The sequence below is a fragment of the Microtus pennsylvanicus genome, chromosome 4, assembly GCF_037038515.1.
Source record: "Microtus pennsylvanicus isolate mMicPen1 chromosome 4, mMicPen1.hap1, whole genome shotgun sequence".
In the NCBI taxonomy this organism is placed as follows: Eukaryota; Metazoa; Chordata; class Mammalia; order Rodentia; family Cricetidae; genus Microtus; species Microtus pennsylvanicus.
The window spans coordinates 85,206,685-85,219,991 of record NC_134582.1 but is presented as its reverse complement, the minus strand read 5'-3'; the positions used below and the strand labels follow the sequence as shown (position 1 = coordinate 85,219,991).

The 13,307-nt window shown below is 44.8% G+C and overlaps 1 protein-coding gene across 2 annotated transcripts in view; it reads right to left on the bottom strand.

Annotated features, from left to right (window-relative positions):
• Iars1 (isoleucyl-tRNA synthetase 1) overlaps positions 1 to 13,307 on the bottom strand; it is a 47,003-nt gene that overhangs the window by 17,518 nt on the left and 16,178 nt on the right. For both annotated transcript variants that reach the window (XM_075969735.1, XM_075969734.1), the window contains exons 11-20: positions 12,478 to 12,600; positions 11,812 to 11,903; positions 10,752 to 10,850; positions 9,894 to 10,020; positions 8,588 to 8,661; positions 7,365 to 7,559; positions 5,507 to 5,593; positions 3,575 to 3,658; positions 2,621 to 2,765; positions 644 to 764 (exon numbers count right to left, since the gene is read on the bottom strand). In XM_075969735.1, coding sequence (XP_075825850.1) covers positions 644 to 764; positions 2,621 to 2,765; positions 3,575 to 3,658; positions 5,507 to 5,593; positions 7,365 to 7,559; positions 8,588 to 8,661; positions 9,894 to 10,020; positions 10,752 to 10,850; positions 11,812 to 11,903; positions 12,478 to 12,600 — 1,147 coding nt within the window. The remainder of the gene's footprint in view (positions 1 to 643; positions 765 to 2,620; positions 2,766 to 3,574; positions 3,659 to 5,506; positions 5,594 to 7,364; positions 7,560 to 8,587; positions 8,662 to 9,893; positions 10,021 to 10,751; positions 10,851 to 11,811; positions 11,904 to 12,477; positions 12,601 to 13,307) is intronic.

Below are 13,307 nucleotides of genomic sequence, written 5' to 3'. Positions count from 1 at the left end.
GAGATTCCTATGTTCAGGTTTCACCTTCTAGAGTGAGGTGAACCTCAGTAGCAGCTCATGAGGTTCACGCACAGCATGGACCCAGAAGCAGCTCTTTCCGAGGGAGCTCACAGTAACTGGCAACCCCCACGGGATGCCATCACTACCCTGTACACATGCTCCCTCATGGTTTTATTAAGGAAACATTGTGAGCACGCAGGGGACAGGTGAACAAAGCTGGAACCTGGTCTGGGCCAGGAGTTGTCTCCTGAGGGTGACGAGCCTCCTGTGCACAGCCCTCATTATACAGACACTGACCTGCCAGCTCCTATGCAGACTGGGCTCTGTTCTCTAGGTGTGCTACCTGCAGATGCAGCTGCGTGGGAAGCCATGGCAACTAGTGTTGAAAGATGGTAGGGTTCCCAGACGACTGATCAGCTGCACCACCACAGTCTGCACTCCTCACACTAAATGTCCCAGAGCCCTTTACAACTAGCGGGCCTCATGAAAACTATACTTCAGGGTTACTGAAAAAAAAAATTATCTGTGTTCTCTCTCAAAATGTCCTCCATGCTAATGAAGGGAAAAGTTAAAATGACAAAAGAACAATTATAAGGAGAGTAAATGGTCCTCGTCCCCAGGAAGACAGCATAAGAAGACTCACCTGCCATTTCAGTCTCAAAGAATCCAATGAGAGACTGCATGAAGGACAGAATCCACCGGTCAGTGATGTTAGGGCTTTCTCTGACTGTGTGCTCATTGTACAAGAATTCCACTCCATCTTCCTGCAAACAGACACCCAGTGAGATGTTCACATGCACAAAGAGGGAACTAATACCAGAGAAAAACAACTTTAATTTTCAATAAAGTGTGTGGGTGTGTTTGCAAATGTGCATGAGCCTGTGTGCACCTGTGCACCTGTGTCCATGGAGGTCAGAAAAGGGCACTGGATCCCCTGGAGCTCGAGTTATATGTGAACGTGAGCCACATAATATGGGTGCTGGAAACCAAATTCAGGTCCTTTGGAAAAACAAGTATTCTTACCCTTTGTGCCATCTCTCTAGGCCTACCAAATGCTTTCCATCAGTAAAATGAAAGGGAGTAACAAAAAAAAAAATGATACTAGCAAGCTGGAATTTGACATTCAGAAATATCAGGATGAGCACCATCAAATTCCCAATGAACCCTGATTTTAAATAAGATTGGAGGACTTAGGATTGGAGTTACTGTAAGGTAACTCAGGAGACTGCAAAACCTTCTAGAACTAAATGATCCCTTATACACTACAACAGTGCCAGGCAACCTGAAACCCCCTCATGTGTCAGCAGAACCCCTCAAATCTCAGCCGGAACCCTTCACATCTCACCCAGAACCCCTCATATCTGCTTTGCGAGAGCCCTCCCTGACCCTGAGAGCACATTGAACTCACTGCAGCTGTGCTTCTCAGACAGCCGCTTGTCAGCAGATGTGGTGAGGACTATTAGCTTAGTTTGAGCGCCTCACAGTGGGTGCAGTCTTGTTATGTACAGCCTTGCTCTGAGGGCAGGTGTGAGTTTCACACCAACAGAGATCTGCAAAGCATGCAAGTTTCAAGAATGCTATCCCTACCTGGCACCCTAGCTGGCAAAATTACAAAGAGGGGCATGCTGAATGCCTAGGGAAGTTGCCCGTCTTTCTAAATTTCCAGGGAAAGTGTACCCTGGAAGTCCTCCGTGAGTACTACTTCCGTTTTGTTTTCAGTAGAAGAGCTAAGTTGGATCCGGAGGCAGCAGAAGCAAGTGAATGGACCATTCATTCATTGTCTTACTTGCTAGCTTCTGTCTGCTCAAGGGTCACATTGTACCCACTCAGCAGTAAGTTACCAGCAGTTCTGGATAAGAAGCTGAGCACAGCAGGTGCTCCACCATAAACATGCACACCATATAAAAACACATACTAGTGATAAAGATGCTGGGCACTGATAGTAGTCAGCCTGAGTCTGAGGAGGTGGCTACAGACAAAGGGTTCTTAGGATGGGCATCCTGAGAGCAGAGACGATGAGCAGACCAATCTGAAGCACAGGCTCACATACATCCCCACTATTATTCTCCCCCCCACCCCCTCCAGAGACAGAGTTTCTCTGTATAGCCCAGGCTGTCCTGGAACTCACTGTATAGACCAGACTGGCCTCAAACTCACAGAGATCCGCCTGCCTCTGCCTCCAGGGTGCTGGGGTTAAAGGCGACCATTGTATGGTCCAACTACTATTTTTAATCCTAGCAACCCATTCCGAGCTACTGTCACGCCAAGTCTCTGTCCAAGGCTTCCCCTTACAAATCTTGTATGACCACACTCTCAAGAAACAGGGTCTGGTCCAGTCCTTCACCAGGTAACTCTGTCAGTAGCTGACTCTTACACTGTCTCGAATTCCAGGAATGGAAGAGAACCTCACTCAAGATGAAATCTCTGGAACAAAGGACTGGCTGACCAAACTATGACACACCTCTTTATACAGAGGAGGCCATGTCCTACAGAGGACCATCATCATGTAAGGTTTCCTCATGATTCTGGGTTATCCAACAGCAGACAACAAAAGAAACGGCCTCAAGGTCCCAGAGTCCCAACTCATAGCTCAGCATGCACAGCCCAAAGTGGCCCATACCTTGTGAAGCCTAAAGACATTCTGGACGAGAAAGCGGTATGCGTTGTACCAAGGGAGCAGCACATCCTTGAGGACATCCCGCACACCTTCCTCCTTAAAGCGGAGGTTCTCTGCTCTTACTACAGGGGAATTGATCAGATATAACCTGAAGAAGCAGAATATTTACAAAGAAAAGTTACGTAGGTGGTAAGCCAAGTATTACGACTGTAACCCTGAGAAGGCGAGCACTCTCGTTCCTCCTCCAATCACAGAAGTCTTTCTCTTTACTAAGGACTAAGAAGGTCAGCTCAAATCCACTTTCCTACCGAAGAGCACAGTGCTCACACTTGCACCCCCACGCAGGGGTGCACAGGATATGAGGAGCACTGCTACACTTTGGGGGAAAACCCTCACAATGGAGAATGGGATGAATACAATCTGACTGATGAATGAGTGGAAGGCAGCCTCTCTGTTTCTAGGCTATAGGATAGAGGATACAGGAGTGGGTGTCACCGGTGGCATGGAGGTGCTGAGCAAGTTCTCTAGGCCTTTGCAACCTAAACATGATAGATTTCAGGAGCACAACTGTTTCAAATAGTAGCTAAAAGTTCTCTAAAACCTCTTAGATGTTAAATTATTTGTTCTGGTGTAAATACATCTTATACAGTTTTGTAAGTGCAAGACCAAAAAAAAAACAATAATAATAAAAAAGCGGGGGGGGGGGGGATAATTCTAATACTAACAAGATAGGGAACCTAGAAAGAAGCTGAGGTAGAGGTAGAGTCAACCTTCACCACCTGGGTGGCCAAGCACGGCTCATGGTATCCAGGACAGTTTCTAGTCCTAAGACATCAAGAACTGTAACAACTCTGTAGTTCCCACACAGAGAACCAACTCTTAAAGCATAACTATCTAACAACCTGAGAATGGTGACTACGGACAGGAGACATACACGGGCAGAGAGCTGCTTCCTACCTGAGGGCATCAGCACCATACTTATTGATGATGGAAACTGGATCTGGGTAGTTCTTTTTCCGTTTGCTCATTTTTTGGCCATCACTTGTAAAACAGAAAGTAGAAACCAATTAAATAAGTAAACATAGCTGGTCTTTATATATGGGCGTAGACTGCATGCAAGCACACACATGCAAATCGAAAGGAGTGACAGGTATAAGCTCGTCTAAGTCGCAATGGCATGGTGGTTTTGTTTCTATGTTTAGGTTTTTCTTTTTTCTTTTGGTTCTTTTTGGGACAGTTTCTCTGTGCAGCCCTGGCTGTCCTGGAACTCTGTAGACCAGGCTGGCCTCACACTCAGAGGTTCACCTGCATCTGCTCCTGAGTGCTGGGACTGAAAGGTGTGTACCATCACCTCCAGGCTTTTGTTCTTTTATATTAAATTTATTTTTTGGTACCGTGTATGTATATGTCCTTGATGTATGTGTGTGAGGCATGGGCCTCTCCTTCCATCTCCATGTGGGTTCCAGGGATCTGAGTCAGTCAAGTTTGCACATAAAGTGTCTCTACCTGTGGAGCCATGGAATGTCTTTTTAAATACTGTAGTAAGTCTTTATGGAAGTTTCAAGGCAGAATGGAGCAGAAAGATGATTTAGCGTTTATTTATTCCAGAGAAACTGGAAACAAGGATGGAGAGGTAAGTGAGGGAACAAGGTCCTATGGTGGTGAAGCCATTTAATGTCATAGCTGTACTGGTGAGAAAGTAGCATGTTCAGATGTGTGTGTGCAGGTGTGCATGTGCCATGGTGTATGTGTGGAGGTCAGAGAACAACTGATAAGTTGCTTTCTCCTTCCACCTTAACATCGGTTCTGGGGAATGTCCTCAGGTCATCAGGCTTACACAGTGTTGTGCCTGCTGAGCCATCTCACCAGCCAAGGAAACCAATAAAAGGCAGGAATGAGGGTGCAGCTCAGAGTATCTCAGTACCAACAAGATAAACACTAGAAAAACCAGGAATGTTAAGCACACAAGGTAGTCTCTGCAAGGGAAGGGGTGTGCATGCCTGTTTTCCACCCGGAAGGCTGAGAGTGAATGTTGTTAACAGCCTGGTGATCTGTGCTATCTGTAGGGCCAGGTCACACCTGAATCCCCCAGACTATTATGTTTATCTCCCTCCCTATAGACCTTTATCTTCTTTAGCTTTGTTTCTTAGTCAAGGGAACCCATCCTTAGGGAGACGTCACATATACTTTATAGGCTGGTAACGTCTAGGCTGTCTGTGTGACTGAGGTCACTCCAGATCCTCCTGTAGGCCCTTCAGCTACAGAGCCGTCTTTGTGGTGTAGGTCACATGTACTTTGCAAAAAACGTCGGTTTTGTTGTGCACACCGAATTGAGATGATGATCAGGAAGCTTGTTTCCAAAGTTGTACTGTACTTCAAAATACACTGCCCTGTGTCAGACTCTAAAAATCTGAACCAACCCTAGCGGAGGCCTGTTGATCCAGATTCCTCCTTGCCTCACACGGATTGTTCCTTTGCGCTTGCAGAAAAACCCACACAGGAGAGGTCACGGAACCATAGCACAGTACCTGAGAGCTTAGGGCAGGAGGACATTAAACCTGAGGCAACTCTGCCTCTGGAGAGTAAGAAGTCTGAGACAGGTAGGCACGATCAGAGACAGGTGGATCTCTGTGAGTTCAAGACTAGCCTTGCCTACAAGATTAAATTCCAAGCCAGTCAGGGCTGCCCCCAAAGCAAAAACAACAAAAACAAGTTTGAGACGGGAAGGAGAGTGGAACTAGAGCTCAGGGGCGGTGGTGGAAATCCCTCTATTCAAAGAGAAAATGTACAGAGGTCCAACCAGAACGCAGCTGCTCTGAACACAATTTTCAAAGCTACAATAAGAGCATCAGAGGTGAAACTAGCCACTACAGAGCGGGGAGCACCTGCCTTGCCAAGATGAGTCCGTTCACAATCACATTCTTGAAGGGGGGTTGTCCAAAGAGGGCAGTGGCCAGCACTAGCAGGGTGTAGAACCTGGAAAACAAACAAACCAGGATAATTCGTTAAGAGGAGAAGAGGAATCTAAGCAAGGAAAATGTGTATTTATGCCTGACTGTAGCGGCGCACACCTTTAATCTCAGCACTTAGCTAAGAGGCAGAGACAGGCGGATCTCTGTGAGTTCGAGGCCAGCCTGGTCTATAGAGCAAGTTCTAGGACAGGCTTCAAAGCTACAGAAAAACTAAAAAAAGAAAATGTGAATTTATTCACTAGGTTGAACTACTTTTAGTTTTAATTCACTATACTTCTATAATTTAATTAATTTCTTTATCTTTTACTTATGAGGTGTGTGGCGGTTAAACAACTTGTGGGAGTCGGTCTTCTCTTTCCACCATGTGGGTCCTACAAGGGTATCTGACCTGCTGGTAAGCGCATTTACTCACTGGGCTACCTAGTCAGTCCTATATTATACATCTTGATAATCATATAAAGTGATAGACACAAATGTATCATGCCCATGACAAAGAAAAATTGGAATCTGACTGCCAAAATACAATTTTCTTAAAACAAAAATCTGCAGTGCGGAGCCGTTGGTAACACTTGCAGAAGCCCCCAGGACCAACGGAGATGCTGGCTGAGAGACAACTTCCTACAAGATCATATGGGACAGACCATGCGAAGACCAAGGCACCACACACATACACATGCATTTAAACAAACAAAACATCAGACAACAACAAAGCCTCCATTAATTTGTTCCCGGAAGACGCTCTAATGGTCACTGAAGTCTCAACAGCTCAAAGGTCCAGGAGAAACCACAGCAGCAGTTCCTTAAACACAACCCTGTGGCACCATCAAGGATGAATGCACCGTATCAGCACCCAGGCCACAAAGCCTGCTCACAGGAAGGTAAATGACTCCTAGTGAGCACGGCAGCACTATTTCAAACAGGGCACTGGCTAAATGGAACTAGTTCTAAAATCTCCCCACATACCTGGATTTCTCTAGAATGTTCATGCATAGGCTGGACTTAACTAATTATTTATTTATATTTGGTTTTTTTGGGACAGGGTTTCTCTGTGTAGCTTTTGAGCCTGTCCTTGCACTCGCTCTGTAGACCAGACTGGCCTCGAGCTCACAGAGATCTACCTGTGTCTACCTCTTGAGTGCTAGGATGTTGCGGGAGGTCCTTCCGCTCCTCCAGCCAATAGCCGCTGAGATACCAGCCCATTGGAGCGTGGTCTCTCTCCCTTTAAAAAAGCGGCCACTTCCCTTCTCACTCCCTTCCTGATTGCACAGAGGGCTGTTGTCTGGAACGGTGATCTGTAAGTTTTTTCCCCTTTAAATAAATAACCATTCTATTAATCATAATTCTAAACTGGTGTGGGATTGTTTTTGACTTACGCCTTCGCCTTCACTAGGACTAAAGACACGAGCCACCACCACCCAGCTAGACTTAACTTCTGAACACGTTCCAATTTCTTGCACCCAACCTATTGTCAGACTTAAATGTCCAAATAAAAGATCTTAAATAAACAAGCTAAGAACAAATATAAAGAGTTTTGTTTCAATTTAATATATAGATATATCCCACAGTATGAAACAGTACAAGTTGTATCAATATAGCTTTATGGTAGCTAAGATTCCTACTTGAAAGACATGTTGGTGTCCATGCTAGGCAGGCAGGGCAGAACAGCCTGTCTCATTACCACATCACCACTAGGCAGACACATGTGACACTTAAGAAACACATTTTGGTAAAGTAAAACCAACAGAAATATCCAAAGAAAGAAAGAAAAGACATACCATCCTCTGGTTTGATCGATGCCTTCGGCAATGAAGTCTGCAGGAAAAGCATCCTCAAACTCTCTCTTGCTCTCAAATGGATAATGAACCTGGGCATAGGGCATACTTCCACTCTCGAACCAACAGTCAAACACCTCGGAGACGCGCCGCAAGGCTCCTTTCCCACAGCAGGATGGGATAGTCAGGTGGTCAATGCTGAGAAACAGAAAAGTTAACGCTTCTATTCATTTAAGTACAGAAGAACTCGCAGTTGAAATGCCAATCTGACAAGACTGTATTCATGTGTCACACAACGGCATTTGGTAACAAGGGACTACATGCACAATGGTGGTCCTATAAGGGTGTAACAGAACTGAAAACTTTCTTTTGATTCGTGACATGGTACAGGTAAGGATGGGAAGCAAGAAAAACTACTGCACAGCACATGAAAGTGTGCACGGCTCACTGTAACTAACGGTGACCATAAACAACTATGCAATCACTTTAGGCATATTTTTTTTCCTAGTTTTGAGACAGACCCTCATTGTCCAGGCTGGCCTCGAACTAGCTAAGTAGCTGTGAACGGCACTGAACTCTGATGCATCTGCCTCTACCAGTCGATTACAGCAGTCACGTCTGGCTTTTATCTTAAGTACTGGGTGTATACTTACTCCCACTGTAAAATTGTATGCCATGTTACGCTGCGACACCCATATACATTTCATATATAAGCATCTTGACTATACCAACAGGCCTGAGTGATGAACCTGTCTGTACCCTCTAGGTTTGTGCAAGCTCACTCCAGAATATTTGTTCAATAATAAATTTGTCTAATTATGTCCTTTTCAGGACACACACACCTAGTAGACAAGCAAAAGAAGGTGTGGTCTGGTGTGGTGGTGCACACCTTTAATCCTAGCACTAAGGCAGGAGGCAGAGGCAGCTGGATCTCTGTGAGCTCAAGGCCAGCCTGATCTACACAGTGAGTTCCGGGACAGCAAGGATCACTATATTGTGATAACTTGTCTCCAAAGGCTGAGAACACCAGGAGCCCCCAATCGGAAAGGTCATGTACCAAAGTTATCTGACACTTCAACAAGGAGGAAGGATGCATCAACACAGATCAACATGGCTCATCAACAAAGTGTGTAACAGACCAGTGTCCTTCCGGTGCAGATCTGTAATTCCCGGTCTTACCAGGATGAACGATAGCATGGCACTGAGTCAGGTGTTTGGAAACTGACCTCTCTCTGTGGAGATCTGAGACTTTGGTTCCCGACAATTCTTCAAGCTCTGTCACTGATCCGATGCAAACAACCTGTCAAAGGGCAGATAAAAGGAGAGTCTCAGAGGCGAGGAGACTGTGCTGAGGTCATGGAGGCAGCATTCTCTCAGTTTTAGAAACCCGGTTTTCTATACAAGTGGGCTAACAGAGCACTCTGGGCTGAAGGGCAGCTACCACCAATAGGGCTCATCTCTCAGGCCAGACGGGAAGCTCCAAAGAAGCCAGTGCTGACTTTGTTCCTGCCACTCCTCTAGGTCTGTAGCACAGGCCCCGTGCACCACAGCCACCACTTCAACAGGTATTTCTGGGGGATTCATCCTAATCGGATCTCCGCCTGAAATGATTAGACTACTTTTCCTTGAAACTGGATCTGGTTTCTTAATCCGTGATCTTTCCAAGACAAAGCTAGAACTACTATGCTTGGAGTACATAAAATAAAATTAGTCCAAGTAACAAGGAGTGAGGGCTGTGCTCAGGTAAAGAGCTGAAGTGCAGGGAGGTGGGTCAGGAAACGAGGACCACCTGACAGGGAGGGGTCAGAGCATCAGGAGAGGAAAGGACACTACTTAGAGGCGGCCCCCATGGCCTTTCTCTGCTACTCCTTCAGTCAGTCCTGAGAACTACACTGCTGCCTCTCAGGTCCTTGTAGGAAATCCACTAGACCTCAGCACTGCTGGTATGCACGGGACAGAAGGCTCTGCCATGGAATGGTGTCTGCCTACCCAAGGGTGTGCATCTATACTCACATATAAACAAACACAATTCCAGACATTAAGGTATGCAACGTTTCCCCTTTTCATTATTCCTAAGTTCAGTTTAATTTTTTTTTTTATTTTAAAACAGAGTCTCAGTATATCCCTCCAGCTGGCCTGGAACTTGTTGTGGAGACCATGCTGGTCACAACAGGCAGAGCCTCCTGCAGATCCTCCTGAGTGATGAAATTAAAGCCGTGCATCACATGCAACAGGTCATTTTAACTTGAAGTTAGTTCTGTAAACTTAACGTTGTAGCAGGGGATGGGGTGGACTCAAAGCCAACACCCATCCACCATCTAATGTGTGGATTTCACAGGAATAAAGAAATTACTATTTTCCCCCATTTTACAGAATAAAAATTAAAAGTTGCACTTAAATAAAAGTTAGACCCCTAAATACCTTGAACTATCATGAAGAGAGACAGCAAGAATCCACACCTTAAACCATACTCATATAACATGTCAAAGAACTTCAGCGACACCCAACGCAAAGCCACCTGCCCAGTCTCACCTCCTCGAAGTCGTCACTGACCCACAGTGGGATGGGCGTGCCCCAGTATCTGTTTCTGGAGATTGCCCAGTCACGTGCATCCTTCAGCCAATTTCCAAACCGCTTTTCTCGTACAAACTCTGGGACCCTGCCACAGACAGAGCACATGACCAGTCACGCAGGAAGAGCAGAAGATGGAGATGATGAACCACACCAACACAAGCCTCTGTGGCGCTCTGTGGATACGACCAGCGCGTCCTATGAAAAGATGGCACTAGCACATGTTTGGGATCTTTTTTGTTTTTTTGCCTATTTGACTATTCATGAGGTGGGCTGGCACTTTCAGGGAAGAGCGGCTGGGAAGGACAAAGTTTCTGTAAAGCCAAGAATACAAGACACACACATATCATATATAGTTGAAGTAATGCCTGCTTATGATAGAAGATATAAGAACTCACTTTTCTTTGTAAAGCCCCTATCAGGAGGGCAAGCACCCAAATTGATTAAGTATAAATAAATAGCTTTGGCAGATACACATTAATCATTATCATGAAAATGACTAAAGTTAACTCAGAGGTCTGCCTGCTTCTGCTTCCCAAGTGCTGGGATCAAAGGTGTGTGCTACCAGGCTGGCGGAAATGTTTTCCCCAAAGTCAGCTCATCCTGTAAGTCACAGGCAGGTGACACTTGCTATCTCTAGTGAGTTCTCACATCTTCTATCGTAAGCAGGCATTACTTCAACTGTATATGCTTCTGTGTTCCTTACACAGAGAATAAGACAGCTACCAATTACAACAATCAGAGATGGCTAGTTAATTCTGAGTGAACTTTACTCACTACATGCAAAGGGCCGTAGGAAGAAACACATTTCCTGCTCACCAGTAACACAGATCATTGTTCTTCAGGAGCTGGTCCACCATGTGCTCCACTCGCACAAACCAGCTGGGCACAGACTTGTAAATGAGGGGAGTGTCTGACCTGGGACCAGAACACAGAAGCCGCCAGTCAGAGACACCAAGGGCAAGACAGACTCTGATTTCTAATTAGCATCACTTCCCCCTGTTCAGCCTTCTGCTGACAGTCACGTTTATTTTTGATTATATATCATATGTCTGGACCAATAAGATGGCTCAGAAGGTAAAGTTACATGCTGGCAAGCCTGACAACCTGAGTTTGATCTCTGGAACCAACATGGTGGATGGAATCACCTTCTACACATTGTTCTGCCGGCCACACAGGCATGTACATAAAATGTACATAAACATAAAATAAACAAATGAGAAACAAACACAGATGTCTAAGCTTCCTCATCTCCTTTCAAATGAAACCAAGAAAGACAAAGAAAAAAAGTCGAACAAAATTAGGGGCTGGAGAGATGAATTAACAATTAAAAAGATGACTCAGCAATTAAAGAGATGACTCAGCAATCAAAGAGTGACTGCTGCTTTTGCAGAGAACCCAAATCTGGATCCCTGCACCCAGAGTTCACAACAGCTGGTAACTTCAGCTTAAGGAGAGAACACACACACACACACACACACACACACACACACACACACACACACACACACACACACATTTCCTGTTTTTAAAGCCTTAAGAAATGGTTCTTCTGATAGAACGGGGGCAAGGGAGAAAGTGGGGACAAATTTCAGGACACCGAACACTACATTTTCATCTGAATATTTACACTAAAACCTGGTTACCTAAAGAAATTCCATCATACAATTTCAGAGATGTTTGCCATCTGAAAAGTAAGTAACCACAACACAAAACAGATATGTATATAAGTCTGGTTTTTTCCACAATTTCTCTCCTAAAACGGTGTTTCTAAAAACTTAGGACATCGTGGGACAAACCCCGAACTATGGCGGCACAAGCGAAGCAACAAGCACACCCACAGCCATGAAGCTCCAGGCCAACAGTTGGCTCCCCTCACCTCCAGCAGAAAGGGTAGCTGTGAGTGAAGGTGCTGGCCGCAAGCAGCCGGTCCTGTTCCTTCAACATTCTAATGATATTCTTGTCAGCATCCTGTTAAAAAAATTAAACTGACTGCATTAAAACACTCTAGCAAACTTACTAGTGTTTCATGATGAATAAAAGGCATAAATAATCAAAGTCATTGAGAAATATCTGTTCAGGGAGGGGGCTGGAGATACAGTTAGAGCGTGGAAAGCTTACCCAGAATGTACAGGCCCCTTGGCTTCCCTCCAACACATTAAAAAACAAAACCCAGGAAACTACTCAGCTCTGTTTTAGCTACTTAAGTAATTTAAAACTATATCTGTAACTTTTCAGGCAGTGAGGTTTATAAATAGAAACAACAACCTGAGCATAACAAGGCCGCTCCAGGAAGACTACAGCGCAGTTCTCCCAGCTCCTACTGCTCAAACTACAGCATGCCTCCTCATCTAAACACACTAGGCCTCCAGGTGGCTCCTAGTAGCTGACCCTCAGTGCTTAAACAAATGTTTAAAACATCTACATTAATCCTAACAGAACTATACATAATGAAGATTAATTAGTTAAATAAATTTCGTTACCGGGAAACAAACAGAGTAAGTATGATGGAACCAACACCCTTCTATGTACACAAACGACGGACCTTCACGTACTGTCCCACAAAATGTGTCACTTCTTCTGTGAAGCAGCCTGAAGCATCCACAGGGCAAACGGGGATTGAGTCTTTCTGAATGATGTTGAAGTCCATGCAGACCCGATGGTCATCCTGAGAAAACAGGAACAGGCAGAGGGGCGGGAGGGATTTGGAAGTGTAAGTACACGCATGAGGAAATAGAAAACCTTGGGTTTATATAGATTTGTAAGTTAATTTTACAATACTATCTTATATGCATCTAATTAACCTTCTTCTAACTTGAGGTGACTTAAAAACCACCTATAGAATCCAGGCCTCAAAAGGATGGAACTAGAAGAAGTCATCCTGAGGGAGGTAACCCAGACTCAGAAAGACAAACACAGTATGAACTCACTCACAAGTAGATATTAGACATGAAGCAAAGGATATAATCAGGCTACAACCCACAGTCCCAGAAGATAGGTAACAAAGAAGACAACAAAAATAACCAAAAAGCAAAACAAAATAAAAACACAAAACTAAACAAACAAAACCACCAAAACAACAACAAAGTAAAACAAAAATCCCCCACTGAGTTAAATGTTTTGTTTTGTTTTTGTTTTTCAAGACATTTTTCTTTGTAGCGTTGGAGCCTGTCCTGTGAAACGCACTCTGTAGACTGTATTGGCCTCAAACTCACTGAGATCCACTTGTCTCTGCCTCCTGGGTGCAGGGATTAAAGGCTTGCACCCCCACTGCCAACTGTCAATTTTTATTTGTAATAATATATATGTATATCTGATGAACGACAGTCCATCTAGATGGAAGACACAGTGGTTGATGGACATATAGCTAGGCGT